The following is a 27,276-nucleotide window of genomic DNA, read 5'->3' as shown; positions in this document are numbered from 1 at the left end:
GGGAGCAGATTTAGGACTGAATTGAGAAGGAACTTCTTCACCCAGAGGGTTGTTAATCTATGGAATTCCTTGCCCAGTGAAGTAGTTGACGCTTCTTCAGTAAACGTTTTTAAAGCTAATCTTTTTGAACAATAATGGAATTAAGGGATACAGTGGGAGCGCGGGTAAGTGGATCTGAGTCCACGAAAAGATCAGCCATGATCTTATTGAATGGCGGAGCAGGCTCGAGGGGCCAGACGGCCTACTCCTAGTTCTTATGATCTTATGAAATGGCCCAGCAAGCCACTCAGTTCATGTGCATTGAGGGATGGGTAGCAATGCCGGCGATGCCCACACCCATTGAAAAAAAAAGGAAAAATTATCTTGGCATATGACATTGCATTGTAAACGTATTAATTGGGGGATAAAAAGCCACTTGACTGTGAATGCTTTAAATAACCAAATGCAAAACATAGTGCTGTACTACTCAATAAAGAAAGATTTGCGTTTATATAGCGCCTTACACAACCTCAGGGCGTCCCAACGCGTTTTGCAGCCAATGAAGCACTTTTGCAGTGTAGTTACTGTTAGCATGTGGGAAACATGGAAGTCGAATTGTGCAAACAGCAATGTGACAAAAGTCAAATAATTTATTTTTGGTGAAGTCATATTACAGGTAACTATTCGGCAGAACCTTTGGAAAAAACCCCGGCTCTCTTTCATTGTGATGCATAGGTTCTTTTACCTCCATCTTAAAGAGCAGATGGGGTCTCGGTTACACGTCTCACCCGAAAGACAGCAGTACGGAGCTGAAGTGACTGCTTAGAGCTTTTGTGTTCAAATCTCATGGACATGGCACATGGCAGAGGTGATATGTCGTGTTGTCATTGCATTTTCTAGTCCTTCCTCTGCTCTGGCCGTACTTAACACCGAGACAGTACAAACAAGTATCTATCCCATTTTTCTATTGGTTGATTTGAAGATGCTACTGGCGTTTTTTTTATAGTAAGAATCAATAACTTAAAATTGCAAATGGCTTATTATTCCAGAAAGTATACTGTGCTGATATCCAATTACATAAGTTCTCGTTCCCTACAATATTGGTGCAAATATATTAAATAGGCACTTTCAAGCTTAAATAGTGCTTATTATTCTTGCTTCATGCACCTCTACATTCAAATTCTGCCTTAACTTTTTATTTTTTTTAATCAAATGTTTCTGATAACAAATGCCGCATATGACAAGAGACTCCCACAGCATGTTATGAATAAAGCACATTACCATAAAATGTATTGTCACATGGAACTGCTAAAATGTGATAAGCATGCAATGTTTTGTACTCTCGAAAAAAAACGATAAGTCATGCAGTTAAACAATAGCTTCTTTGGCTGTAGATTTTTGTCTTTACCACCACGCCCTTAAGCATATTGCAGGTAATGGGCAGAATTTAAAATCGGGCGAGAGAAATCGCAGGCTGTAACAAAAGCAGCACAATTTCAGTTCTGAAACTTTGAATTGAACTGGCTAGATTGGTGAGGTTTACATGAAATCTTCCACAAGTCGCCCAGGTGATGACTAATGTGCAGGCACCAGATAGAGCAAATCACGAGCTCCCTTTCAACATTTGGCTGAAGTAGGCAACTTTCTCCATGGGCTTTGCATATCAACCACACGCTGCTGAGCAATATTCCTGCTTTTTCAGTTCGGCATAAATGCTGGTGTCCCCCGTAGTGACAGGGGCAGCTTCTTCTTCCTGATTCAAAGCTTTCATATTCAGAGTAGCATAAATCAGCTCCTGGCCATCTTTCTCTGGCACTTCAGAATATACATCCTGCAAGAATTAACGAGAAGAAAAGACAAAAGTAGATTATTATATATGTACAGTTTGTCTCGCTGCCTCTCTCTATAAATGTCTTTGTCTCTCTTCCTCTGCTTCGCTCTCTTTCTCCCCATCCCACCCTCTCCCAAGCTTTCCATCTTTTTTTCTGCCAATTCCTCTCTCTACCGCTCTGTGTCTCTCTCTCCCACTTACTCTCTCTATGCTTTTGTGTCTGTCTATCTCGGTGTCTTCTCGTCTGTCTGTCTGTATTTCTCCTCTCTCCACCTCACTCTAGCTCTTTCTCTCTCTCTCTCCTGTCTGTCTGCCTCTTCCCCTTTCTCTCTGTCTGCCTCCTTCCTTCTTTCTGTCACTCTATCTAACTCAGTCTTTCCCTGTCTCTCACTCTCACTCTTTCTCTTTCAGTCCCTCGCTATATTTGAGATTCTCGAATCTTTCTATCAGAGATCTGTATTTGCATAGCAACAAGCTTACTTGTTTTTCAGGAAAAAAAACCTTTGGGAAAATTATGCTTACCTTTGTGTCAGATTGGTGAGAAGGATTTGCGGTGTCATCTGGAAAAAAAATGACCATTAATTCTACATCAATTTATGTCTGTTTTTGGAGCGAGAGTTAATGGGCGAGGCTATCAACTGGCTGATCGGGCGTACAGTTGCTGTTGCATATTGATCGCCAGTTATAAAATACATCTATTTACCAATTCCAATGAAAACACTTAACGAACGGCCAGTGTTGCATTTAGGCCCTTGTAGCAAGCTTAAATTCTTCTCCAATGTATTAAACGGCAATAAAGACTACCATTTTTCTATAATCATGCGTTACTGCACTCTTCAAATCATGTTGGTTAAATTTTCGTCTTTAGCTAATGGATGCTAATTATCTCCGAGCCGGGTGGCAGAAAGCAAAATAAAGCTTTAAACGCCTCTTAATTTTGTATTATTCTTTCATGGGATGTGGGCATCGCTGGCAAGGCCAGGATTTGTTATCCATCTCTCCTTGCCCCTGAACTAAGTGGCTTGCCATGCCATTCCAGAGGAGAGTTAAGAGTCAAACTTTTTTTTTGGTGTGAGTCATATGTAGGCCAGGCCAAGAAAGGACGGCAGATTTCCTTCCCTCAAGGACATTTTCGGGAACCGACTGAGTTTCTTTCTAACGATAGTTTTATGGCACCATTACTGACGCTGGCTTTCAATTCCAGATTTTTATTGAACAATTGAATTTAAATGCCACCAGCTGCCATGGTGGGATTCGAACCACTGGCCTCAGAGCATTAGTTTGGACTTCTGGATTACTAACCCAGCGACGTTGCCACTGTGCCACAATCTCCCCTGTTATGGGCCCCCAGCTAATGTCCAACTTCAAGTACAATCGTACCCTTTTTCGAAAGTTTTTTAAAAAAATCTATATTAGTTCTACCAGTGAAATAATAATTAAAAGTTTAACAGGTAAGAACATTAGAAATGGTCGCTAAAGCCATCAAGAAAATTACCGCCAGAGAAATCGCAAACAAAAATGCTTTTTTAAATCTTATCATTAAAGCCAGTCACGAGCATCAATATTGCACTCACGCATGTTATCAATATCTTCGTAAATTGTGACTCCACCTGCAGCAGCTTCCCTAATGTAAAATAAACAGAATGCAACATTGCTCTAAATGCAAATCCAAATTCATATTTATTATATGTGCACGTAACTAAGAGAGGATGAATTGTAGTTAACATGAATGATTAGTGCATAATTGCATAAAGTTAGGACTATCAAACTATAATGTGTCTCGTAATATTCTCACCTATCATTCTTTTGCTTTCTGATTCGTCCTGTAGGAGAAAGCGGGAAAATATCAAACATGGTGCAAAGTTTCCCAGTAAAGTGTTTCAAACTGTCAATCTTTCCAATGTTCAAGCTTTATTTCAGATCGAGTCAAAGGTTTCATATAAACTCTCCCTTGGGGTCTCAGCAAAGATTGTTATTAAATGCAGTTGAAGATACTTTAGAAGGAAGATGTACCAACTTGATTTTACAAGTGTGTGCTGTGGTGACTTCTATAAAATAGAAAACTGGCTAATAGACCCAAATGGTCGACGGCAACGTTTATAAACTAAACGAGGTTCCTCCCATCACACTGTTGCCTCCTTCCTGCCTACGTATCTATTTCAATCTCCCGATTCAGCCCTGGTTCAGTGATTCCCAGTCAAGATTATGGGCTCAAAGTCGTACTCCGCTCAGGGAGTACTGCACTGCTGGAGGTGCTGAGTGTCAGATGACACGGTGCACTGAAACCCTTATGCTCTACCAGGTGGATGCACAATATCCCCCTGCACTATTTCGGGAAGAGATGGGAGATTTCACGGGAGTCTTAGTCAATATTAATCTCTCAATCGACAATATGGAAACAGAATGTTTGGTCATTATCACCTTGCTATTTGTGAGCACTTTTATGTTCAGGAAAAGTACTTAAATGGCTGTAAAGTGCTTTGTGACTTTTGCTATCGTTAAAGACACTGTAATAAATGTAATTCTTCCAGACGTCTTTCTCCCTCATGTATGCATCCGGTCCAGCCTGCATGCAACAATGCTATCTACATCAAGTAGGATGTTCCATATTCTCTGGAATACTCCTTCTGCAAATATATTCCTCCTCTGACCTTTATTTGCTTGGGACACACAGCCGGAGTTGGGCAAGAGAAGGGAGGTGATCGATGCTCTAAGAGGTACAGGGAGAAGGAGAAGGGGTTTTCCTCGGTGCATCCAACTCCGTATTAGCAGTCTGTGTGTGGATGTAAATAGGATTGGGGAAGTTAGAGAAGGGAAAAAGGTCACAAATTGATGAAGGGACTTGACGATTTGAAGGGCAGATTTTGAAACCAATGCAACAGCTAAGAGGAGTCAACAAAGATCTTCTGCAGAAAAGTAGGTAGCTGTAACACCTGTCCTTGACGTTCGCTATGAAGCTGGCCTTCTGTGCAAGTTGGTAAAGTGCAGAAACTACTTGTGATAAAAAAAAATGTGGAGGTCATCATGAGGATCTGTTACGCAAGTGTAAAGATGCATTTTCGGGAAGGGGCAATTGTGACGTTTGAAACTTAGATGAGGATCATAAAGAACACCGAAATTACAAGTTGTAAATTGCAAATTAAAAGTGTGGTTGAGCCTACTCGAGGTAGGGAATTGATTCCTCCATACCTTGTGTTGGTCTGCTCTGAATTTCGTGCAAGCAGAAATACTTGAGTTTAACTTTAACTTTAGGTGAAAATGCAAATTGAGATATTGATCTGTCCCCCACAATATATCTCGTCCAGTTTTTGTCCTTACAGTCTTTAAATGGAAAGAAGAGTTGATCTTGGTTAATAAGAGGTCATTAATTCGATATTGCTCATTCCACAATGGCAGCCAAAGTTAACATACCCTCCCTTTGACCGTATCTCAGTAGGTGGATTCAGCGATGTGGAATGGTAATGGGCCATCTCGCATTTGAGACATGCAGCAGAGGCTCACTGCAATCCACGTGGTGGGCTCCAGAGTGTTGGCATAAGAATTCTGTTTCTCTCCTTAGTAATGATCGCCTTTTGGTCGCCTCATACGAACATACGTACAAACGTACGAATTAGGAGTAGCAGTAGGCCATTCCACCCATCAAGCCTTCTCCACCATTTGATAAGATGATGGCTGATCTGATTGTGGCCTCAACTCTACTTTCCTGTCTACCCCCATACCCGTTGACTCCCTTGTCAGTCAAGAATCGATCTAACTCAGCCCTAAAAATATTCAATGACCCTGCCTCCACTCTTCTCCATCCTCGAGAGAAAACAAAAATCTGCTCATCTCCATCTTAAATGGGAGACCTTTTTAAACGGTGCTCTCTGGTTTTAGTCTCTCTCGGCATCCACCCTGTCAAGTCCCCTCAAGATCTTATATCTTTCAATAACATCACTTCTCATTCTTCTAAAATCTAATGGATGCAGGGCCAATCTGTTCAATCATTCCTCATAATACAATCCCTTCATCCGAGGAATCAGTCGAGGGAACCTTCTCTGAACTGCTTCCAATACAACGACATCGTTTCTTATACTAGCAATTCAAAACTGTGCACAATACTCCAGATGTGGTCTCAGCAACGCCCTGTACAACTGTAGCAAAACCTCCTTACTTTTATATTCCACTCCCCTGGCAGTAAACTGCAACATTCCGTTTGCCTTCCTAATCACCTGCATATAAAGCTTGTGTGATTCATGTACAAGGGCATCCCACATCCCTCTGTACCACAGAGTTTTGTAATCTCTCCCCATTTAAATAATATACTGCTTTTCTATTCTTTCTGCTAAAATGGACAAGTTCATATTTCCCACATTATACTCCATCTGTCAAATAGTTTCCACTCACTTAACCTATCTATAGACTCTTTATATCCTCCTCACAACGTAGTCCACCAATATTAGATTCCATTAATGCCAATTGAATTGAATAGCGGGCAGGGTGTATAGCAGCTGCGCATTGCGACAATTCTCGTTTAGTGCTTCTGTCAAGACGATTTTTTATTGCTTGGAATGGACCACCCATTACACTCCATGCTTTATATCCGCTTCCATTGGCTTCAATGGGACAGCATATCAAAGCGGTTGGGACAACATGCTACCAATGTGAGATTGTCTATTTAGCGTTAATGCCCAAGACAAATTGATATCCCGAGATTTTTTTTAATTTTTATTTATTAGAGATACAGCACTGAAACAGGCCCTTCGGCCCACCGAGTCTGTGCCGAACATCAACCACCCATTTAGACTAATCCTACACTAATCCCATATTCCGACCAAACATCCCCACCTGTCCCTATATTTCCCTACCACCTACCTATACTAGTGACAATTCATTCTGGCCAATTTACCTATCAACCTGCAAGTCTTTTGGCTTGTGGGAGGAAACCGGAGCACCCGGAGAAAACCCACGCAGACACAGGGCGAACTTGCAAACTCCACACAGGCAGTACCCAGAATCGAACCCGGGTCCCTGCAGCTGTGAGGCTGTGGTGCTAACCACTGCGCCACTGTGCCACCCCACAATTGATTGTATATTGCAAACTATTAACATTATTAAACAGTACTATTCTGCTGATTTATGATTAGACAGTGAAGCCTTTTAGTTCAGACAGGCGGAATTCTTCAGCATTTCTTGAACCAGAACCTTTCCCAACCTTAACGCTAGATTGTGGTTGCCAGCTAGTTACAAGGTCGCAAACGATTTTCGACGATATTAGTTCGTATCGAAATTCATATAGCTTTTCACAATTGCTTACCTCTCCTAATGATCAAGAACAAAATGAGCGCCGCAATGATTAAAACGATGATCAAAGCCATACATCTCAGGCCGACTTTCAGCAAGGAGCTCTTCGGTGCATCTATGCATTGGTAAAAAAACGAAACATGAATCAGATGCAATAGAGAATACAGAAAGTTTTTACAACAAAGAAGGGAAAAAAAAAAAGAAATGCCAGCATTTTTCAGCAGAGAATACGATAAAAACGAAGGCATGAGATGCCATTTTGCTTAGACTGGCTGCTAAAGGAGGTTAATTTGGTTATCAGTAAGCCGCAAAGCAAGAGGTGCACATTATACAGCGCTCCCAAAGTAAAGTTCTATAGACTTTGTCGTGCAAAATTGATTTGTTGATTTATAAAATTCTTCAATTCACTGACTGGAGATCTGAATTTATATTTTTTAAAAGAAATTTAAAAATTAACGGATAAAAGATGACTTTACTTGCAGCTTATGACAGCCACTTAATTTGCAACACTGTATCCATTGCAAGGCCTGTGAGGAGGGAGATAAAATGTCTGACCATCCCAGCACGAATCAAGGCTCGTGAGGTTTAAGGGAACTGCTTGTCCTTTTTCTTTTGGCAAGAAGAAATACTGCTAACTACTATGCTTGAATCATTGAGTGACGGTCTTGTGACAAGCCCCTCCTCATCGGTGATTTTTAAGCTGGTGTTTCTCTGCAGCAGCAAGGAGAAGCATCTGGACTCTGACATGTGCAGACTCAAGTGGGGCTCTCTCTCTCTCTCTCTCCCTTTCAGCTTGCAAGCTACAAACAATGCATGCTGACTAAATAACTTTGTCGACTGCGTCTACAATTAGAAATCCCGTGGCAGGAAATCATCTGCATCGCTGTCTCCAAGAGACCCACCAAATCTGTCATCTATCTCGTCAAACTAAAAGCCTCATGATGACTGAATTCAGCGAGAAGCCAGACAAATCACCAAACTCCAAAGACTGTATACTTTTTTTCCTATGGACTCTAACTCAAATAATCTACCCTTCCCCACTTTATATCTGTATGTTTGCAAACATCTAGTGTGCATGCATGAGTGAAAGTTGGCACATAGTTTATTATTTTTAATTAGTTCTGTTTAAGTACAATAAAGTTAGCCTCTTTTGTTGTTAAACTCAAGAAAACCTGTCCGATTGGTTCTTGTTATGATCTTAGCAGGTAACTAATCAAACATCTACTAAATTGGGCAGTACATCCGCTTTAAACAAGAATTTTGTGACCAAACAAAGAGAGGGAAAAGAGAGAGGCCCTTCGACCCCTCTTCACTTGACCTTAACAACTTCAATGGCAGTGAATAACTGCTCTGTACCATAATGATCAGCAAATGCAATTCCACATGGGTTTCTCCATGCCAACGTCCAATGTCACCCCTTATCCTTCCCTGGTCGCAGAACTTGCTGTTTGGGATGGATAACATAGAACATAGAACAAAGCAGCACAGTACAGGTCCTTTGGCCCACGATGTTGTGCCGACCCTTTAACCTACTCTAAGATCAAACTACCTGCATGCCCTTCATTCTACTATCATCCATGTACCTATCCAAGAGTCGCTTAAAAGTCCCTACTATATTTGCTTCTACTACCACCGCTGGCAGTGCATTCCACGCACCCACCACTCTCTGTGTAAAGTATCTACCTCTGACATCTCCCCTAAACCTTCCTCCAATCACCTTAAAATTATGCCCCCTGGTGATAGCCCTTTCCGCTCTGGGAAAAAGTTTCTGGCTATCCACTCTATCTATGCCTCTCATCATCTTGTACACCTCTATCAAGTCACCTCTCATCCTTCTTCGCTCCAATGAGAAAAGCCCTAGCTCCTTCAATCTTTCTTAGTAAGACATGCCCTCCAGTCCAGGCAGCATCCTGGTCAATCTCCTCTGCACCCTCTCTAAAGCTTTCATATCCTTCCTATAATGAGGCGACCAGAACGGAACACAATATTCCAAGTGTGGTCAAACCAGGGCCTTATAGAGCTGCAGCATAACCTCGCGGCTCTTAAACTCAATCCCCCTGTTAATGAAAGCCAACACCCCATACACCTTCTTAACAACCCTATCAACTTGAGTGGCAACTTTGAGGGATCTATGGACGTGGACCCCAAGATCCCTCTGTTCCTCCACACTGCCAAGAATCCTGTCTTTAAGCCTGTATTCTGCATTCAAATTCGACCTTCCAAAATGAATCACTTCACACTTTTCCAGGTTGAACTCCATCTGCAACTTCTCAGCCCAGCTCTGCATCCTGTCAATGTCCCGTTGCAACCTACAACAGCCTTCCACACTATCCACAACTCCAGCAACCTTTGTGTCCGCGGCAAACTTACTAACCCAGCCTTCCACTTCCTCATCCAAGTCATTTATAAAAATCACAAAGAACAGAGGTCCCAGAACAGATCCCTGCAGAACACCACTGGTCACCGAGCTCCAGGTTGAATACCTTCCATCTACTACCACCCTCTGTCTTCAATGGGCCAGCCAATTCTGTATCCAGACAGCCAAATTTCCCTGTATCCCATGCCTCCTTACTTTCTGAATGAGCCTACCATGGGGAACCTTATCAAACGCCTTGCTAAAATCCATATACACCACATCCACTGCTCTAACTTCATCAATGTGTTTTGTCACACCCTCAAAGAATTCAATAAGGCTTGTGAGGCATGACCTGCCCCTCACAAAGCCATACTGACTATCTCTAATCAAACTATGCTTTTCCAAATAATCATAAATCCTGTCTCTCAGAATCCTCTCCAATAATTTGCCCACCACCGAAGTAAGACTGACTGGTCTGTAATTCCCAGGATTATCCCTATTCCCTTTCTTGAACAAGGGAATAACATTTGCCATCCTCCAATCATAACTGGCTCAGGCTTTGCCTGTCCCAATAGAAAATAACGAATTTTTATTTCCATGTAGTACACTGGAAGGAACACGAGGCAGATTCAGCGGATGCATGAACAGTTTTCTCAGCTAGATTTCCCTCTGTGCTCCACACAGGTAATTTCAACATCAAGGTGGCAAAACAAAAATCTCCCTCAGAATTTATGCTCTCCCTGTACATCTTCTTCACCTGTAAATAGTCCACAGACAATGTCAAGGAGGAATCACTTCATACGGCTCAAGCCACATATTGCAAATCATCAACCTGCGAGCTTCTGGCAGACGTAGATGAAATAGGAGATTATTGTTTAAATTTAACTGAATTGCACTGAATGTCAGGCCGGCGTATAATCAGCGGTCATTGCAAAATCTCCCGCTGTGTGCTACCAGGCAAAACGACTATCTACTCACAGGAATAAAAATGCACGTAAATGCAGGCACCAATGGGAGTCCAGTCACAGTAGGATATCCTCTGTGAACTGCTTTGATCACTGAATGTGATATCAACAGTGTAATATGGGGCAGGGCTGAGAATCGCTGGAAGAAAGAAGAGTGGATTGCACTCTAAATTGGGATCTCTGGCGGTGGGGCAAACCGGGAGGGTGGGATGAGGGGAGGTAGCGGATTGTCCGGCCGTTATAGACAGTGCCTGGTATTCCATTCCGTTGCAATCAGTGGCAAGAACGAGCAGACAATGGCGGGATGCTTTTGGATAGGAGTTCGGATCATGGTTAGTTGCACTGACAACTACCTGGCATGACACAGTTATTTCTTTATTAAGGAAATGTCGTTTTTGGGCATTGCCCAGAAGTGAAAATGAAGTACCATTACACAGATCTGCACACAGGAGCGCATGCGTGCCAGTAGGCGAGGCCCAGAAGCCTTTCCTCAGATCAAACACACAGAACTTACTGCATAACAATATTGGAATGCAGACTAAAATTTCAAAATTTGACGATGATACTAAACTTCGAGCTGTGGCTGACAGTGAGGATGACACAAATCGACTGCAACATGATTTAAATAGGCTAGCAGAATGGGAAGACAAGTGGCAGATGGAATCTAATACAGGGACGTGTGAGGTGATGCATTTTGGCAGAAACGATAGAGAAGGCAAGATAGAGTAAATGACACAGTTCTGAAGAGTGTACACGGGCAGAGCAATCTGGGTGCTCCAATGCATGGGGTTTGATGGCAGCAGGACATACTGAGAGAGTAGTTAGCAAAGAATATGGGATCTTGGGCTTCATAAATAGAGACAGCAAGCAGAAAAGTGGGGAATTTATGTTGAACCTAGGGAAAGTTCTGCTAAGGTCGCAATTAAAGTAGGTCGTCCAATTTTGGTCACCAAATTTGAAAGGAAGTGATGGTACTTGAGAGGGTGCAGAGGGGATTGAGCAGAATGGTTCCAGGCATGACGAATTTTAGCGACAAGGTTAGGTTGGAGAAATTGGGGTTGCTGTCCTTGGAGCAAACGAGATTGAGGGGAAATTTGATATAGGTGTACAAGATTATGACAAGTTTAGATAAGGCAGACAAAGAAAAGCTGTTGCCATGAGTGGATGTAAGGACAAACTTTTTGTTGGCAAAACAAGTGGCATTGACCTGGAATTCACTGCCTATGAGGGAAATGGGAACAATGAAGGATTTCAAGCGAAATTTGATTAGTGCATGAGGAAAATAAAGATACAGGGCTACGGAGATACAGCGGGGGAATGGGACTGGTTGGATTGCTCTACAGAGAGCTGGCATGGACTCGATGGGCCAAATGGCCTCCTTCTGTGCGGTAATGGTCCCAATTGCTCTATGAAAACAAGTTTTTTGGCACAATTTATCAATAACAGAGTTGACCGTACAAGCGAGACAATATTAATAATCATATTTGCACAGACTGTTCACAGTTTGCTGTAACAACTTTCCATATCCTCCTATCTCTCCATGGGAAGAGATTTTGCTAGCTCGCTTACATTTAGTATTTCATTTATTGCCCCTTGTTATGGACCACTATCTACTGAGAATAATTTGCTTCCATCTGCCTTCTCTCCTGCTTTCAAAATTTTCAAAATGTGTATTATATGCCCCACAATTTTCATCCTTTCAATAGAACCACCCTCAATATTCCAAGGATGTTTTCAGATTTGTATTTCACCATGCCAGGAAGGATGCTATTGAAATGGCCTTCCATCATCTCTGAAGTATCAACGTAATTCAATTTTTGATCATTGTATTTTCAAAGAGAAGTTAAAGCTGCTGAGATGGAAACGTTTAGGGTCTGCCTTCAATGTCCATCAAAACAAATGGGAAATGGAGGAGTGCCTATGTATATGCACAGATATGTGCACATATTATTAGTCTTAGGCATAGCTTGCTCTGTGAAGACAAATGGAAGTGTTTCAGCTCACCCGATTGGGCAGCATTTCAAGTATGCAGCTGGTCATTCTCTGGGATGTCTGCTGTCTTCAAATGGTGATGGACAAATGCAGGTTATGCAAAGAGGGAGGTAAATGAAATCGGGAGTCACCTAGCTTTTCCACGCATAGAAGATTAAAATAGCCTTTACAGGGCTTAATTCGTTCCTAATATTTGGGGATAACAGGCTGGGTCATGCAATGCGAATGGAAACAAGAAATCAAATCAAAATCCGATCGCAGTTAACTATTACAGAGAGTTTTTGTAAATATCGAATCATTTTAATGGAATTGGTCCCCTGTATTAACCATATATGACCAAATGAGTCTGAAGGTGAGATACAAGATCATATAACCTTGTTTTGATATTTGTTGGTCCTTACCCTTCTCAGTAATCATTACATCATTACTGAATGGTGAAGCCATCCGACGTCCTGTAACTTCGGTTTGATATCGACAACTATAATTTCCTCCAGAACCTTTTCCCATGGCATTAATGATGAAGGTCACTGTTCCCTCATCGCCACTCACATTACGAAACTGTACAGGATTTTCTTTGCGATTTTTGTACAAGTAAAATGTACCGCCTGTAGAGCGAATGTCACCTTTGCAAGAAATCTCAACATTTTCTCCGTTTGACACTGCACGAGAGTCCAGGTCCTCGTTGATAGTCGGTTCCAAGAGCTCATCTGTAACAAAAGAAAAGTAGGAATAAATTGTGAGGCAAAACCCGACTGAATAACTTATGAGGAAACTTTAACAAAGATAAATGCTTCTCTTGACATCAAGGCAGCATTTGACCGAGTATGGCATCAAGGAGCCCGAGTCAATGGGAATCAGGGGGGAAAACTCTCCGCTGGTTGGAGTCATACCTAGCACAAAGGAAGATGGTTGTGGTTATTGGAGGTCAAACAGCTCAACTCCAGGACATCGCTGCAGGAGTTCCTCAGGGTAATGACCTAGGCCCGACCATCTTCAGCTGTTTCATCAATGACCTTCCTTCAATCATAAGGTCAGAAGTGGGATGATTGCAAGTAGTCCGTGTAGAAATGCAGCAAACCTGGACAATATCCAGGCTTGTGTTGATAAGTGGCAAGTCACATTCATGCCACACAAGTGCCAGGCAATGACCATCTCTGCAACAAGAGAGAATGTAACCATCTCCCTTTGACATTCAATGGCATTACTATCGCTGAATCCCCAACTATTCAACATTCTAGGGGTTACCATTGACCAGAAACTGAACTGGAGTAGCCATATGAATACCGTGGCTACAAGAGCAGGTCAGATGACAGGAATCCTGCGGCGAGTAACTCACCTCCTGACTCTCCAAAGCCTGTCCACCATCTACAAGGCACAAGTCAGCAGTGTGATGGAATACTCTCCACTTGCCTGGATGGGTGCAGCTCCAACAACACTCAAGAAGCTCGATACCATCCAGGAGAAAGCAGCCCGCTTGACTTGCACCCCATCAACAAATATTCACTCCCTCCACCACCGACACACAGTGACAGCAATGTGTACCATCTGCAAGATGAACAGCAGCAACTCACCAAGGCTCCTTAGACAGCACCTTCCAACCCCGCAACCTCTACCAACTAGAAAGACAGGGGCAGCAAATGCATGGGAACACCCCCACTTGCAAGTTCTCCACCAAGCCACACACCATCCTGACTTGGAACTATATCGCCGTTCCGTCACTGTTGATGGGTCAAAATCCTAGAAATCCCTTCCAAACAGCACATTGGGTGTACCTACCCCACATGGAATGCAGCGGTTCAAGAAGGCAGCTCACCACCACCTTCTCAAGGGCAATTAGGGATGGGCAATAAATGCTGGCCTAGCCAGCGACTCCCAAATCCCATGAACAAATTTAAAAAAATACAAATCTATCGTCTGATTTCCGCATAAACATGAGATTTCGTTATTGCTTAGAAAAGGAAGTCAAAAAGAAAGCAGAGCAAATCAGGATGCGATTATTTGCTTATGCATTCAATCTGTTCTCACCTACTTTCAATAATGAACATTGGGTATCCACTTACTGCAACATCTCCATCCAGTCTGCACAATCATCAGCTTCATTTGGTTCCAAATTTTAACGCCCTTACTATTTTCAGGCTAATCTTTCTCTATCTGCTTCCCGTAACTTAGTGATACTTCAGGATCTCATTTGTCTTACCTGACACGCGCAGTACAACCCCTTTCTCTATCCAGAACATTGATTTTAGCATTCCCACAACCGATGGGATGTCAACATTTCGAAAGCTACACCGCTTAGTTGCAATCCACAAATTTAACTTGCATTGCTTGTTGTTTTTCCCTTTTTGGCATACAAAGTTCAACTTCAAACAGGTTGCAAGAGACAACAATGATCAACGGTGTTTGTGTCTGTACACCAGTCTCTCAAAACACGAATATGTCAATACGGTCTGGTTGCAGGTGAAGAGAACACGTACATAAAACAGATATATGTCCAATTTCAAGAACACGCTGTAAATGTCTCACCCAAAATCTCTAAGATATTCCCACTTTTCCAGCAACCATGATACCCATCTATTACTCTTTTCTATATTTCCTAAGAACAAAAGCCCCCAGAGAACCGGAAAGTAGACCACTTCTGTAAACGTTTTGACAATGGGTAATTGCTCTTAATTTAAAATACACATAGGGGCCAGAGCTATTAATTTACCAGAACGGTAATGGGGCCGTGGGAAGGGCAGCCTGTAACAGCAGAAACAGACTGAAGGCATTCCCATCTGCCACTGCATTCTGTTCCTTACTCGAAACCCTGGATTTTAGACAAGCCCTGATCTTACCCAACGTGCACCAGAGACTTTCACAGATACATTGAAATAAATTCTGTTAAAGAGAGGTGCCAAAGGGAAATAAAGAAACATCATCCCGGATGCCCCTTCGTAGAACAACCTAGTGGATTAATACACCTAGATACATGGAATTCATCTCTAATGATGCATGGTATGAAATATTTCCGGTGATATTTAACCTTCGCAATGTCTCGATGCCAGCAACGTTTTGCAACCAACATATGTAACTTTTTACAAACAGTTTAAAGAGTTTATGTTACAAAACCTTCTGCACCTCCAGACGAGATCAACGAGTCCTCTGCACAACCATCCTCGCGACTCCGTAAATTTGAGTGGTTGCATTTTAGTGCTGTTGGATTACTGCCAGTTGGAATAGGGTGGACGTTGAGCCCTGGACTGAGAGCGATTTAAAGCTGAATTGATAGGTTAAATTCAGGTAATTAAGGGAGTGGTATATGGTCGAGGGGCAGGAAGGGAAAGATAGATCGGTGTTTTTTTTCCTCAGTGAGGGACCAAATGACCAAAGAATCCAGCACAAAATTAATTAATTCATCAATGAATGGTCAGATTTGAAGTGAAGCCTCAAAGGGGGTTGGCTGTAGCATATATGCTACATTCGCTTTGTCGAGGTTCAACAGGGATTGACTACTATCTAATCATGCAAATCCCCAAATTTCTGTCAGATAAACAGTTCACAGAATAGAAGGTGAATACTCCTGCTGAACTTGTTAATGCCATTATAAACGTCATAAATGGGTCGAGATAACTCTAGCTTTGCCAATGGTAGAGACGCATATGTCCATAAAAGTATTGACGGCGGAATCAGCTTGGAGATTGGTGGAACAATACACAGGAAATATCACCCCTTGCCTCTGCATCTGATACAAATTAAATAAAACATGGGCAGCACATTGATGTGCCATTACAACCCGGGAGAAGCTAATAAAACAGCATTCGGGTTTGCTTGGAATACAGAAACCCAAATTCCCACTATGTCTGTAACAAGATGGCACCAGAGATAAACTAAACATAGTTATATTGAAGAGTGATGCTGTTGTCTTACGACAGCTAGTCAGTTTGAGCACTGCCCCGTACCTGTCCTGTCACCCACTCGTCTTTCTGCTTTAGGCTGTGGCAGGTTACCAAATTATATCAGGAAGTTCTGATGCCAGTGTTCCTGTATGATGTTACTAACTTCACAATATATGGTGATATGCTTTCAGACACTCACAAATTGTTGAGTTGAGATGGAATCTAACCCCCCTTTCCCATTACCACCATCGTTTACCTAAACTTACAAAAGTATAGAATGCACCGAGATCTCAGTAAAAGCACATGTACCAGCTGCCTCGGTAAACAGATAACAGATTGGTAACAGATTGACTGCGAGGAAGGAAATCATGCTGGGAGCACAGAGATAACGGTAAGATGCACCCGTTGCTAAGAATTATTTCACAATGTTAATTATTTCCTAAAGCAATAGATTGATCCCGGTCATTATCACGCACTTGTTTCGTAGATAAGCCCTTCCAAAATTAAAGAGGAAAACAAAAATTAGGGTCATCAGACGATTACCCCACGATTGGAGAATAGATGACCCCACGAATAATTAACACCTAAATAAACAGAACCAGCGGAATCCTTAGAGAAATGCGGAAATGTCACATCTGCTCCCATTATCGTGATAGTAATCGATTGTAAACTCAAAGATGATACATGGTAAATCCAGAAAAAGAGTTAGCTGACCCTGAATGACCGCTGAAATCCTGTGTGTAAAGGGTGCAATTTTAGAATTGCTTTAAGACGATGCAGTCTGCAAACCATTCTAACACCCGTTTCGCCTCTCTTTGCCTTTTTTTGTTGTTGTTGTTTGCTTGTGGGACGTGGGCGTCGCTGGCTCGGGTAGCATTTGTTCATTCCTAATTGTTTTTGAGCTGAATGGCTTGCTAGGCCATTTCAGACATTTCAGAGGGCATTTCAGAGTCAACTACATTGCCGTGAGTCTCGAGTCACAGGTAGGCCAGACTATGTAAGGCCGGTAGATTTTCTTCGCTAAAGGCATTATATCGTGTCTTTATCCTAAGACACCACATACCAGAGTAAGAGATAAGCTTTTCACCTATTATACTATCAACGAAACTTCTAGCACAGAGACAAAGATTGCATCATTTATAAACTTGGTTAAGACATGAAAATGCAGGATCTGGACATTTATGATGTGTGCAGATGTAGCTCGAGTTATCTGGATAGTGTGAGAATGGGACGTATTTCTTCAATTGCTCAGAAAGTATCTCCAGGCAAGCGGAAGTCTACAGCCACGCAAGGAGCCAAGATAACCGAAAAGGACAACTCCACGGCATTATTGCATATCAACCTGTGATGTGATACAGCACTGTAGAACAGTTAGATAGAATCTAATACTGGCACTAGTGAATGTAATTAAGGAAAATAAGTGACGTTATTGTCGCCGAACCATCCTTTGTTACGATATTTGCCATGACGTAATCCAATAACAATATTGAAGGATTAAAGCAAAATATTGCAAATCCTGGAAATCTGAAATAAAACCAAAACTGTACTGGAAATATTCGGCAGGTCTGGCAGCATCTGTGGAGAGAGAAGCAAAGTTAACATTTCAGGTCAGTGACCTTTCATCAGAGCAATATTGAAGGAGTTTGCTTAGCAAACCAACACCCAAATACCAATGTAAATGCAGCCCAAATGCTCTTGTGGTCCGCTGGACCTTTTGGTTGCCAAGAAATCACAAATTGATGTAATCACGTAGGACGAATCGGTTTTGATAACATACCTCCAATACCTATCTGAACAGGATCGCTCAGTACTGAATACTTCCATTTTCCATTCGACACGTGTAGACATCTGCATGTGTAACTTCCTGCATTGTATTTTTCTCCCGTGAAATCAAAAGACGTCTCACATTTTCCACTCTGAGGTTGCAGATCCCTGATAATTCTCTGATCCCTATAATAGCTGTTTATTGTGAGGGGACACTGACAACGGCAATTCAACGTTATTCTTTCTCTCGTTAAAAATATTCCATAGGATGTTATCAGAGACAAGACTGGCTTTGGTAAATCACCTGAGGAATATAGAGCCAAAACAGTTAATACACGGAATACGTTTCATCAATCTACATGGACATCGTTATAAGAAGCCGAGTTCAACGTGCACTTTACCAGACGGAAATGGGAAAATTGTCAGCAGATAGCATGCGCTCTCCTTTTAAATGTTTAAATAGTTCCAGATCATTGGAATTCATGCGCCATTTTGGAATTGCTTTTATGTGTGAACCAGTCGTATGAAGTTTCAAACAGCACAGCATGAAGCTTCAAATACAAAATATTTGATACACGGTAGTGATGAAAAGTGTTGGTAAATACAATTTTATAAAATCAGAACATGCCACTCAAAAAAAAAATCACGGAAAATTGATTGCCAAGTATGAAAAAAACTAAGAACCATTTGTAGAAAGCTGCAAACAATTTCTACAGTAATGCATTAATGCACCCTGTGTTAAGCCGTTTTCCCAATTACACAAGTAATTAAGAAGGGTCATATTGGATCACCACGTTTTATATTAATGAATTGGATATTCACTTCAATGTCGGATACTCACAAATTACGTCTTGTCCGACCAGCACACGGAGATGAACTAAAAGAGAAAAAAATGGTAAAAATGAAAAAATAAAATCTGCATAAAGGTATCTCAGTGAACTCTTTCCAAATACACCTATTCTTGGAGCACATACATAGAGATGGATGCATACTTCGATGTAGACACACTGAGGTGTTATTTCTGGGCAAGGACGTGAAGGTAGGAGCTAAATTGGTAAAGTCCGAATGAAAAGGACCTGTTTAAAATTCCAGATTTAAGAACAAAGAACAAACAACAGTACAGCACAGGAACAGGCCATTCGGCCCTCCAAGCCTACGCTGATCTTGATGCCTGTCTAAACTAAAACCTTCTGCACTTCCAGGGTCCGTATCCCTCTATTCCCATCCTATTCATGTATTTGTCAAGATGCCTCTTAAATGTCGCTATCGTACCTGCTTCCACCACCTCCCCCGGCAGCAAGTTCCAGGCACTCACCACCCTCTGTGCAAAAAACTTGCCACGCACATCCCCTCTAAACTTTGCCCCTCGCACATTAAACTTAAATCCCCTAGTAACTAACTCTTTCACCCTGGGAAAAAAGTTTCTGACTATCCACTCTGTCCATGCCACTCATAACTTTGTAAACCTCTATCATGTCGCCCCTCCACCTCCGTCGTTCCAGTGAAAATAATCCGAGTTTATCCAACCACTCCTCATAGCTAATACCCTCCAGACCAGGCAGCATCCTGCTAAACCTCTGCGGTACCCTCTCCAAAGCCTCCACATCCTTCTGGTAGTGTGGCGACCAGAATTGTATGCAATATTCCAAGTGTGGCCTAACTAAGGTTCTGTACAGCTGCAGCATGACTTGCCATTTTTATACTCTATGTCCCGACCGATAAAGGCAAGCATGCTGTATGCCTTCTTGACTACCTTATTCACCTGCATTGCCACTTTCAGTGATCTGCGGACCTGTACGCCCAGATCTCTTTGCCTGTCAATACTCCTAAGGGTTCTAAAATAAAAGCAAAATACTGCAGATGCTGGAAATCTGAAATAAAAACAAGAAATGCTGGCAATACTCAGCAGGTCTGGCAGCATCTGTGGAGAGAGAAGCACAGTTAACATTTCCGAAACGTTATCTCTGCTTCTCTCTCTGCAGATGCTGCCAGACATTCTGAGTATTTCCAGCATTTCTTGTCTTTACTCCGAAGGGTTCTGTCATTTACTGTATCCTTCCCACATGTATTAGACCTTCCAAAATGCATTACCTCACATTTGTCCGGATTAAACTCCATCTGCCATTTCTCCGCCCAAGTCTCCAACCGATCTATATCCTGCGGTATCCTCTGACAATCCTCATCACTATCCGTATCTCCACCAACTTTTGTGTCGTCCACAAACTTACTAATCAGACCAGCTACACTTTCCTCCAAATCATTTATATATACTACAAACAGCAAAGAACCCAGCACTGATCCCTGCGGAACACCACTAGTCACATCCCTCCATTCAGAAAAGCACCCATCCACTGCTACCCTCTGTCATCTATGACCGAGCCAGTTCTGTATCCATCTTGCCAGCTCACCTCTGATCCCGTGTGACTTCACCTTTTGTACCAGTCTGCCATGAGGGACCTTGTCAAATCCTTTACTGAAGTCCATGTAGACAACATCCACTGCCCTTCCTTCATCAATCATCTTCATCACTTCCTCAAAAAGCATGCCTTCTTCGAGCTAATTGATGATTTTCATGATTTCAATGTGCCAACTGGCATAAACCAGAGACCTGTATTGCTCAAGTGCTGGTTCGATGAAATTGTCGTGGAAGATAAGAGCATAAGAAGCAGCACTGTCAGACATCATGTGGCCCATCACTGCCTCAACTCTACTTTTTGCCTGTTGGCTATAACACTTGATTCCCCCTTAATTCAAAAATCTGTCTATCTCAATCTTGGAATATATTCAATAACTCAGCATTTACAACTGTATGGTGTAGGGAATTCCTGAAATTCACGACTCACTGAGATAAGCCATTGCTCCTCATCTCTGACTTGAATGGGCGACCATTATTTTGAAATTATGCCCCTTATTCTTGATATCCACACGAGTGGAAACCATCTCTCGTACACCCAGAATCATATATGTTTCAATAAGTTCACCTTTCATTCTTCTAAACTCCAATGACTATAGTCCCAGACTCCTCAACCTTTCCTGATAAGAAAACACCTTCATCCCAGGAATCAACATGGTGAACCTTCTCTGAACTACCTCAAAATCAAGTCTGTCCCTCCATAAATAAGGAGAGTGAAACTGTACGCAAAACTCTCGGTGCGGTCTCAGCAACGCCCTGTATAGTTCTAACAAGAACTCACTACTTTTATGCTGCATTTCCCCTTTCAATACAGGCCTACATTCCATTTGCCTTCTTAATTACTTGCTGTACCCGCATGCTAACACTTTGTGTTTCATGCACGAGGACACCCAGAACCTTTCCTGCAGAGTCCTGTAGCATCTTTACATTTAAATAATATTAGTCGTTGAAAATAGAGATATCTTGTCAAAGTTTTTTGTCTTGCACTCATCTTGCGGATTGTCCTGATGAGTGCAAGATGCAAAGCTTCAACAACATGGCTCTAGTTTCAGCAATTCTCAAATTTAAATAACATTTTGCTTTTCTATTCTTCCTATCACATTTTCTCACATTATACGCCACCTGCCACTTTTTATTTTTGTCCACTCACTTTACCTATTTATATGACTTTATGGAATCTTTGTGTCCACGTGACAACTTTCTTTCCCACCTATCTGTCTATCAAATGCAAATTTGGTTACAAAACGCTCCTTGTCTTCATCCAAGTGAGTAAAATGGATCGTAGATAGGCGAGACTCCAGCCTTGACCTCAGTAGTTAGTTTGCCAACCTTAAAATGACTCATTCATCCCGACTGTTTCCTGTTAGTTAGCTGATCCTCTATCATAATAGTGTATTATCCCCAAAAGCATTGACCCTTAACTTGTGGAGTAACCTTTTGTGTGATGCCTTGCAGAATTCCATTTGGAAATCCAAATACACTACATCTAAATGTTCCCCTTTATCCATCCTCGTCGTTACATCCTCAACAAACTCTGATAAATTTGCCAGACACGATTTCCTCTTCATAGAACATGTTGACTCTAATAGATTTTATTATGATTATCTAAATGTCCTGTTATTACTTCCTTAATAATGGATTCCTACATTTTCTCAATGTCAGATGCTAATCGAACTGACATAAAACTTTCTGCTTTCTTTCCCTCTCCTTTCTTGAATAGAGGCGTCATATTTGAGGGTTTCCAATCCACTGGGACCTTTTCAGAATCTTGGGCATTTTGGAAGATTACAACCAATGCATCCACTGTTTATTGAGCCACTTCTATTAAGATCCTAGGATATGATCATCAGGTCCAGGGATTTGTCAGTCTTTAGGATCATAAATGTGCCTAGTACCATTTTCCAGCAATGATTATTGTTCTAAATTACTTCCTTGTTTGCTCCTGGATTTTCTACTGTTATTTGGCTGCATATAGCATCTTCTGCCGTGAAGACAGATACGAACTATTTTTCGAAGTGTCTGCCATTTCTTTGTTTTCCATTATTAAAACCAATTCCTGTCCTCTACGGGACCAATGCTTAGTTAAGCGACTTTCTTCCTTTTTATATGCTTTTCGAAGCTCTTACCGTCTGTTTTTAATATTTCTTGCTGGATTACACACATAATCTATTTTCTGCCTCTTTTCTGTCACCCTGCTGATTTCTGAAATCTGCCAGATCTTCTGACCTACCACTATTTTTTGCAACAATGTATGCGTTTTCTTTCAATTTGATACCATCTTTAACTTCCTGAGTTAACCTCGGATGGTTCCTCCTTCTCATGGAGTCTTTCCTTGTCAACGGAATATAGCCTTGCTGGGAATTATAAAATTTCTCCTTAATGTCTGCCAATGCTTATTTACTGCCTTACGTTTTAATCTATTTTCCCAGTCCAGTTTAGCCAACTCTGTCTCCATCCCTTTTTAATTGCCTTTATTAATGTTTAAGACACCACTTTCTGACCCATGTTTCTCACCATCAAACTGAACGTGAAATTCTATCATGCAAGGATCACTCTTCCCTGCAGCCTCCTATACTATGAGCTCATTGACTAATCCTCTTTCATTACACATTACCAAATCAAAAAATAGCCTGTTCTCTTGTTGGTCCGAGAAAGTATTGTTCGATGAAGCTTTCCCAAAACACTCTATGATCACGTCCTCAAGGTGACCTTTGCCAATTTAATTTGTCAAATCTATATAAAAACTAAAGTCACCAACGATTTCTGCAGTCCCTTTCTTACAAGCCCCCATTATTTCTTGATTCAGACTCTAACCTACACTGTAGCTTAACCGTTGGTGACTCCTTTTATTTCTTATCTCCACCCAAACTGATTCTATACCTTGATTTTATGAGCCAAAATCATTTTCCACGACGACACTGATTTCATCCTTTATGAACAGAGCTGGGCCACCTCCTTTACCTTTCTGACTATCCTTCCCAAATTCCAAGAACCCCGAAACATTCAGTTCCCAGGCTTGGTCACCAGACAGCTACGTCTTTGTAATGGCTATCAGATAATAACCATTTATTTCTATTTGTGTCATGAACTCATCTGTCTTATTACGAATAATGCGTACATTGAGCTGCATAGCCTTCGATTGTGCCTTTTTAGCCATTCACCCTACTGTGACCCTATTTATTGGTGCACTATTATGTTTCTACACTCGGTCCCTTCCTGTCTCACTCTGGTTATCATTACCAAAATCGTTACCCTGCACTATTGCCTTGTACCTTTCTCTTCAACATTCTAAATTTTACCTCACCTGAACCCTCCACACTACTATTTAGTTGAAGACCCTCACCACATCCTTAGCAATTAAATTCGCCAGAGTACTAGTCCCAGCATTATTCAAGTGAAACGTGTCCCATTGGAACAGCTCCCTCTCTCCCCATTACAGTGAATTGAAATCCACTGCTTCCACACCAAACTTTGAATCCTGCATTCAGCTCTCTAACCTGACTGACCATGTACCAATTTGCCCTTGGGTTATGCCGTAAAACAATATTATTCGCTTTATAGCCCTGTTTTGTTTTAATTCAACCCCCTAGTTGTTCATACTCTATCACCAAACCTCTTTCCTATGTCATCGATACCTACGAGGACCACGGTAACTAGATCTTTTCCTTTCTTAATCTAAGTTCCTCTCAGGAGGGCCGAGAGAAGGAGGAGCAGAAACTGAGTGAAGCTGGAGCGGGATATAAACAGATCTGCTGGCAGTGGATGGCCCGCTTTCAATATCGCCTTTGAACAGAGAGGAAACATAATATCAAAGTCACAGGTGGCGTCTTATGCCAAACCCTGGCGAAACTGGACTATCAGCATAAGACGCCATCTTGGTCATCTCTTTGTCTCTCTGTTACTCCAGTTATTCGGGTAAAATCATCCCCAGACATCAATAAATAGAGAGAAGGAAGCTAACAGATAATAAGTACGGTAGATAAAAGCCAAATACGACAAATTCCGAAATAGAACAAGAAAAAGCAAGGAGTCTCATCAGTTTAGACAGAATCTGTAGACAGAGAAACAGAACGAAAGTTTGGCTGGTGACGTCTATCACAACTAGAAGGGATAAGGAATGAACAGATATTGATATAATACAGGGGAATAGGAAATCAGTCATTAGTCCTTCCCTTCACTCTCAGAACCTATTTCTAACCTACCTTTCTTCTGTCATATTCCTGGGCTGGTGCACCTGACTCCGTATCCGGAGTTTTTCCTTACTTCCCATCCCCATTACTCTTCTGCTGTAAACATTTATAGCACTCTGCACCCATCTTTTTTGCATAATCTTGCCTTATCTTTGCTCCCATTTCCTTTACACCATCAACTATTCGGCTTTTCACCATTGAGATACTCCACCTTATCACAGGTGCTTTTTCGCAGTCAACTTTATCCTGGTTTTATATTTTCTTAAAAGATGTTCATCTCTAATATCTTTCAGATCAGAAGAAAGTTCCTCAGCTTGAAACATTGACTTTGTTTTTGTCTCTTTACATTCTCCCTCACCTGCTGTGTTGTCAGGACTGATATCATGCGATATCAAGAAACGAGTGAAGGCACTGGATACAGCAACGAATATGGGCCCTGACAACATTCCAGCAATAGTACTGAAGACTTGTGCTCCAGAACTAGCTGCGCCCCTAGCCAAGCTGTTCGAGTACAGCTACAACACTGCCATCTACCCAGCAATGTGGAAAATTGCCCCGTAGGTCCTGTACAAAAAAAGCAGGACAAATCCAACCCAGCCAATTAGCGCGCTGTTAGTTTACTCTTGTTCATCAGCAATTAGATGGAAAGGATTGTCGACAGTGGTATCAATATTTGCTCAGTAATAACCTGCTCACTGACGCTCAGTTTGAGTTCTGCCAGGGCCACTCAGCTCGTGACCTTATTAGAAAGTTTGTTCAAATATTGACAAAGGAGCTGAGATCCAGAGGTGAGGGGAGAGTGACTGCCCTTGGCAGAAAGGCATCATTTGACTGCGTATGGAATCAAGGAGCCCAAGTAAAACTGGAGTGAACGGGAATCGGGGGGAAACTCTACGCTGGTTAGATTCATACCGAGCACAAAAGAAGATAGTTGTCGTTGTTGGAGGTCGATCATCTCAGTCTCAGGACATCACTGCAGAGTTGCTCAGTGTAGTGTCCGAGGGACAACCATCTTCAGCTGCTTCATCAATGACCTTCCTCCATCAAAGGATCCGATGTGGGGACGTTTTCTGATTATTTCACAATGTTCAGCACCATTCTCAACTTCTGAAGCAGTCCATAGCCAAATGCAGCAAGACCTGGACAACATCCAGGCTTGGGCTGATATGTGGCAAGTAACATTCGCGCTACACAAGTGCCAGGCAACTACCATCTCCAACAAGAGAGAATCTAACCATCTCCCCTTAATATTCAATGGCATTACGATCGCTAAATCCCCCACAATCACCATCCAAGGGGTCACCATTGACCAGAATATGAACTGGACGAGCCACATCAATACTATTGGTACAAGAGCAGGTCAGAGGCTAGAAATTCTTTGTCGAATAAATCACCTCTTATCTTCCCAATGCCTGTACACCTCTATAAGGCACAAGTCAGGAGTATGAAGGCATACTCTCCACTTGCAGCTCCAACAACACTCAAGAAGCTCGACACCATCCAGGACAAAGTAGCACTTGATTGGAACACCATGCACAACATTCACTATTCACTTTCTTCACCACCAGCGCACAGGGTCAGAAGTGTGTTCCATCTACACGATGGACTGCAGCAACTCGCCAAGACTCCAACGACAGCACCTTCCAAACCAGCGAGCTCTACCAACTAGAAGGACAAGGGCAGCAGATGCGTTGAACATCACGGCCTGCAAGTTCATCTGCAAGTCACACATCGCCCTGACTTAGACCTATATCTCTGTTTCTTCACTGTTGCTGGGTCAAAATCCTGAAACTCCCTTCCTAACAGCACAGTGGGTGTATCTATTGCACAACGATTCAAGAATGCTATTCACTACCACCTTCTCAAGGGCAATTAGGGATGGGTAATAAATGCTGGCCTAGCCAGAAACTCCCACATCCCATGAACGAATAAAAGCAAATCATTCTTTTTAGGCCAGTTAGCTAGACAAATATGCCTTGTAACTCTATTTTCAACAGTACTCAAACGCAGTGCATCCGTGCTTCCATTAATCCTCCTTTAACATTGTATGATAATAATTCTCAACGCATGAGGTGTGTTTCCTATATCATGGTACTAAAACACAGCATTCTGTTCATGCCCTATGCATTGTTTATTTTAACAAACTATAGGTCGAATATGCTCGACTGCATTCAGTTCTGCCCAAATAAATTGTGTGCTACGCCCTGTGCCTGCAGTTCATCAATTTAAGCAGCGTCCTAAATTCTTTGTTGAATGTTTTAATTAAAATAAAAATGGCTATTTACGAGACCCCAGACCCGTACTCACCAATGACAATAAGAACTGAGAGAGTAAACATTTTTCGATGATATTCACGCATAATGTTTGAATGCTCCAAAGTCAACAGCTCGGTTACTTTCTTAGTTGCCTGCCTTATTGTTTTGGAGGTAACGGATATGACATTCTTGTTGCTGTAACAACTAAATTGCAGCACAGATCTCACTTCTGTTGAACTCACGAATGAAAGCGCTGTCTTAATAGGAATCAAGTTGCTACAAAAGGACAAAAAACATTCCTTAACTGCCAGCACATAAGCGAACACATTCTTCCTTAACACGAATTTCACACATTACACCAGTGTGTGTAAGT

General features: G+C 41.9%; 1 protein-coding gene across 2 annotated transcripts; it reads right to left on the bottom strand.

Moving 5' to 3' along the window:
- Positions 1 to 640: 640 nt before the first annotated feature.
- On the bottom strand, positions 641 to 25,680 carry LOC137356120 (immunoglobulin superfamily member 1-like). Of its 2 annotated transcripts, none has more exons than XM_068021919.1 (9): positions 25,561 to 25,680; positions 18,887 to 18,922; positions 18,059 to 18,349; positions 12,808 to 13,113; positions 7,107 to 7,208; positions 3,606 to 3,633; positions 3,385 to 3,434; positions 2,333 to 2,370; positions 641 to 1,810 (listed from the first exon to the last, which is right to left on the bottom strand). In XM_068021919.1, exons 1-9 carry the CDS (start codon positions 25,601 to 25,603, stop codon positions 1,643 to 1,645), a joined length of 1,062 nt encoding a protein of 353 aa, XP_067878020.1. In that variant the 5' UTR covers positions 25,604 to 25,680; the 3' UTR covers positions 641 to 1,642. The 2 variants fall into 2 exon arrangements, with proteins under 2 accessions (XP_067878020.1, XP_067878019.1); XM_068021918.1 differs by lacking the exon at positions 25,561 to 25,680 and adding an exon at positions 20,454 to 20,683.
- Between the last annotated feature and the right edge of the window lie 1,596 nt (positions 25,681 to 27,276).

Source organism: Heterodontus francisci, chromosome 45 (assembly GCF_036365525.1).
Source record: "Heterodontus francisci isolate sHetFra1 chromosome 45, sHetFra1.hap1, whole genome shotgun sequence".
NCBI classification, from domain to species: Eukaryota; Metazoa; Chordata; class Chondrichthyes; order Heterodontiformes; family Heterodontidae; genus Heterodontus; species Heterodontus francisci.
The sequence above is the reverse complement of the archived record's forward strand: the minus strand, read 5'-3'. Positions and strand labels throughout refer to the sequence as shown.

What these genes read in the sequence shown, in the direction of transcription:
- LOC137356120 (XM_068021918.1), bottom strand. Translation starts at nt 20,589, where the DNA reads ATGCTTTTTGAGGAAGTGATGAAGATGATTGATGAAGGAAGGGCAGTG. An exon ending in GTTCTTGATCATTAGGAGAG is followed by an intron (nt 3,634 to 7,106) that starts GTAAGCAATTGT and finishes TTTCTCCTACAG; the next exon opens with GACGAATCAGAAAGCAAAAG. An exon ending in CGAAGATATTGATAACATGC is followed by an intron (nt 2,371 to 3,384) that starts GTGAGTGCAATA and finishes TTTTTTTTCCAG; the next exon opens with ATGACACCGCAAATCCTTCT.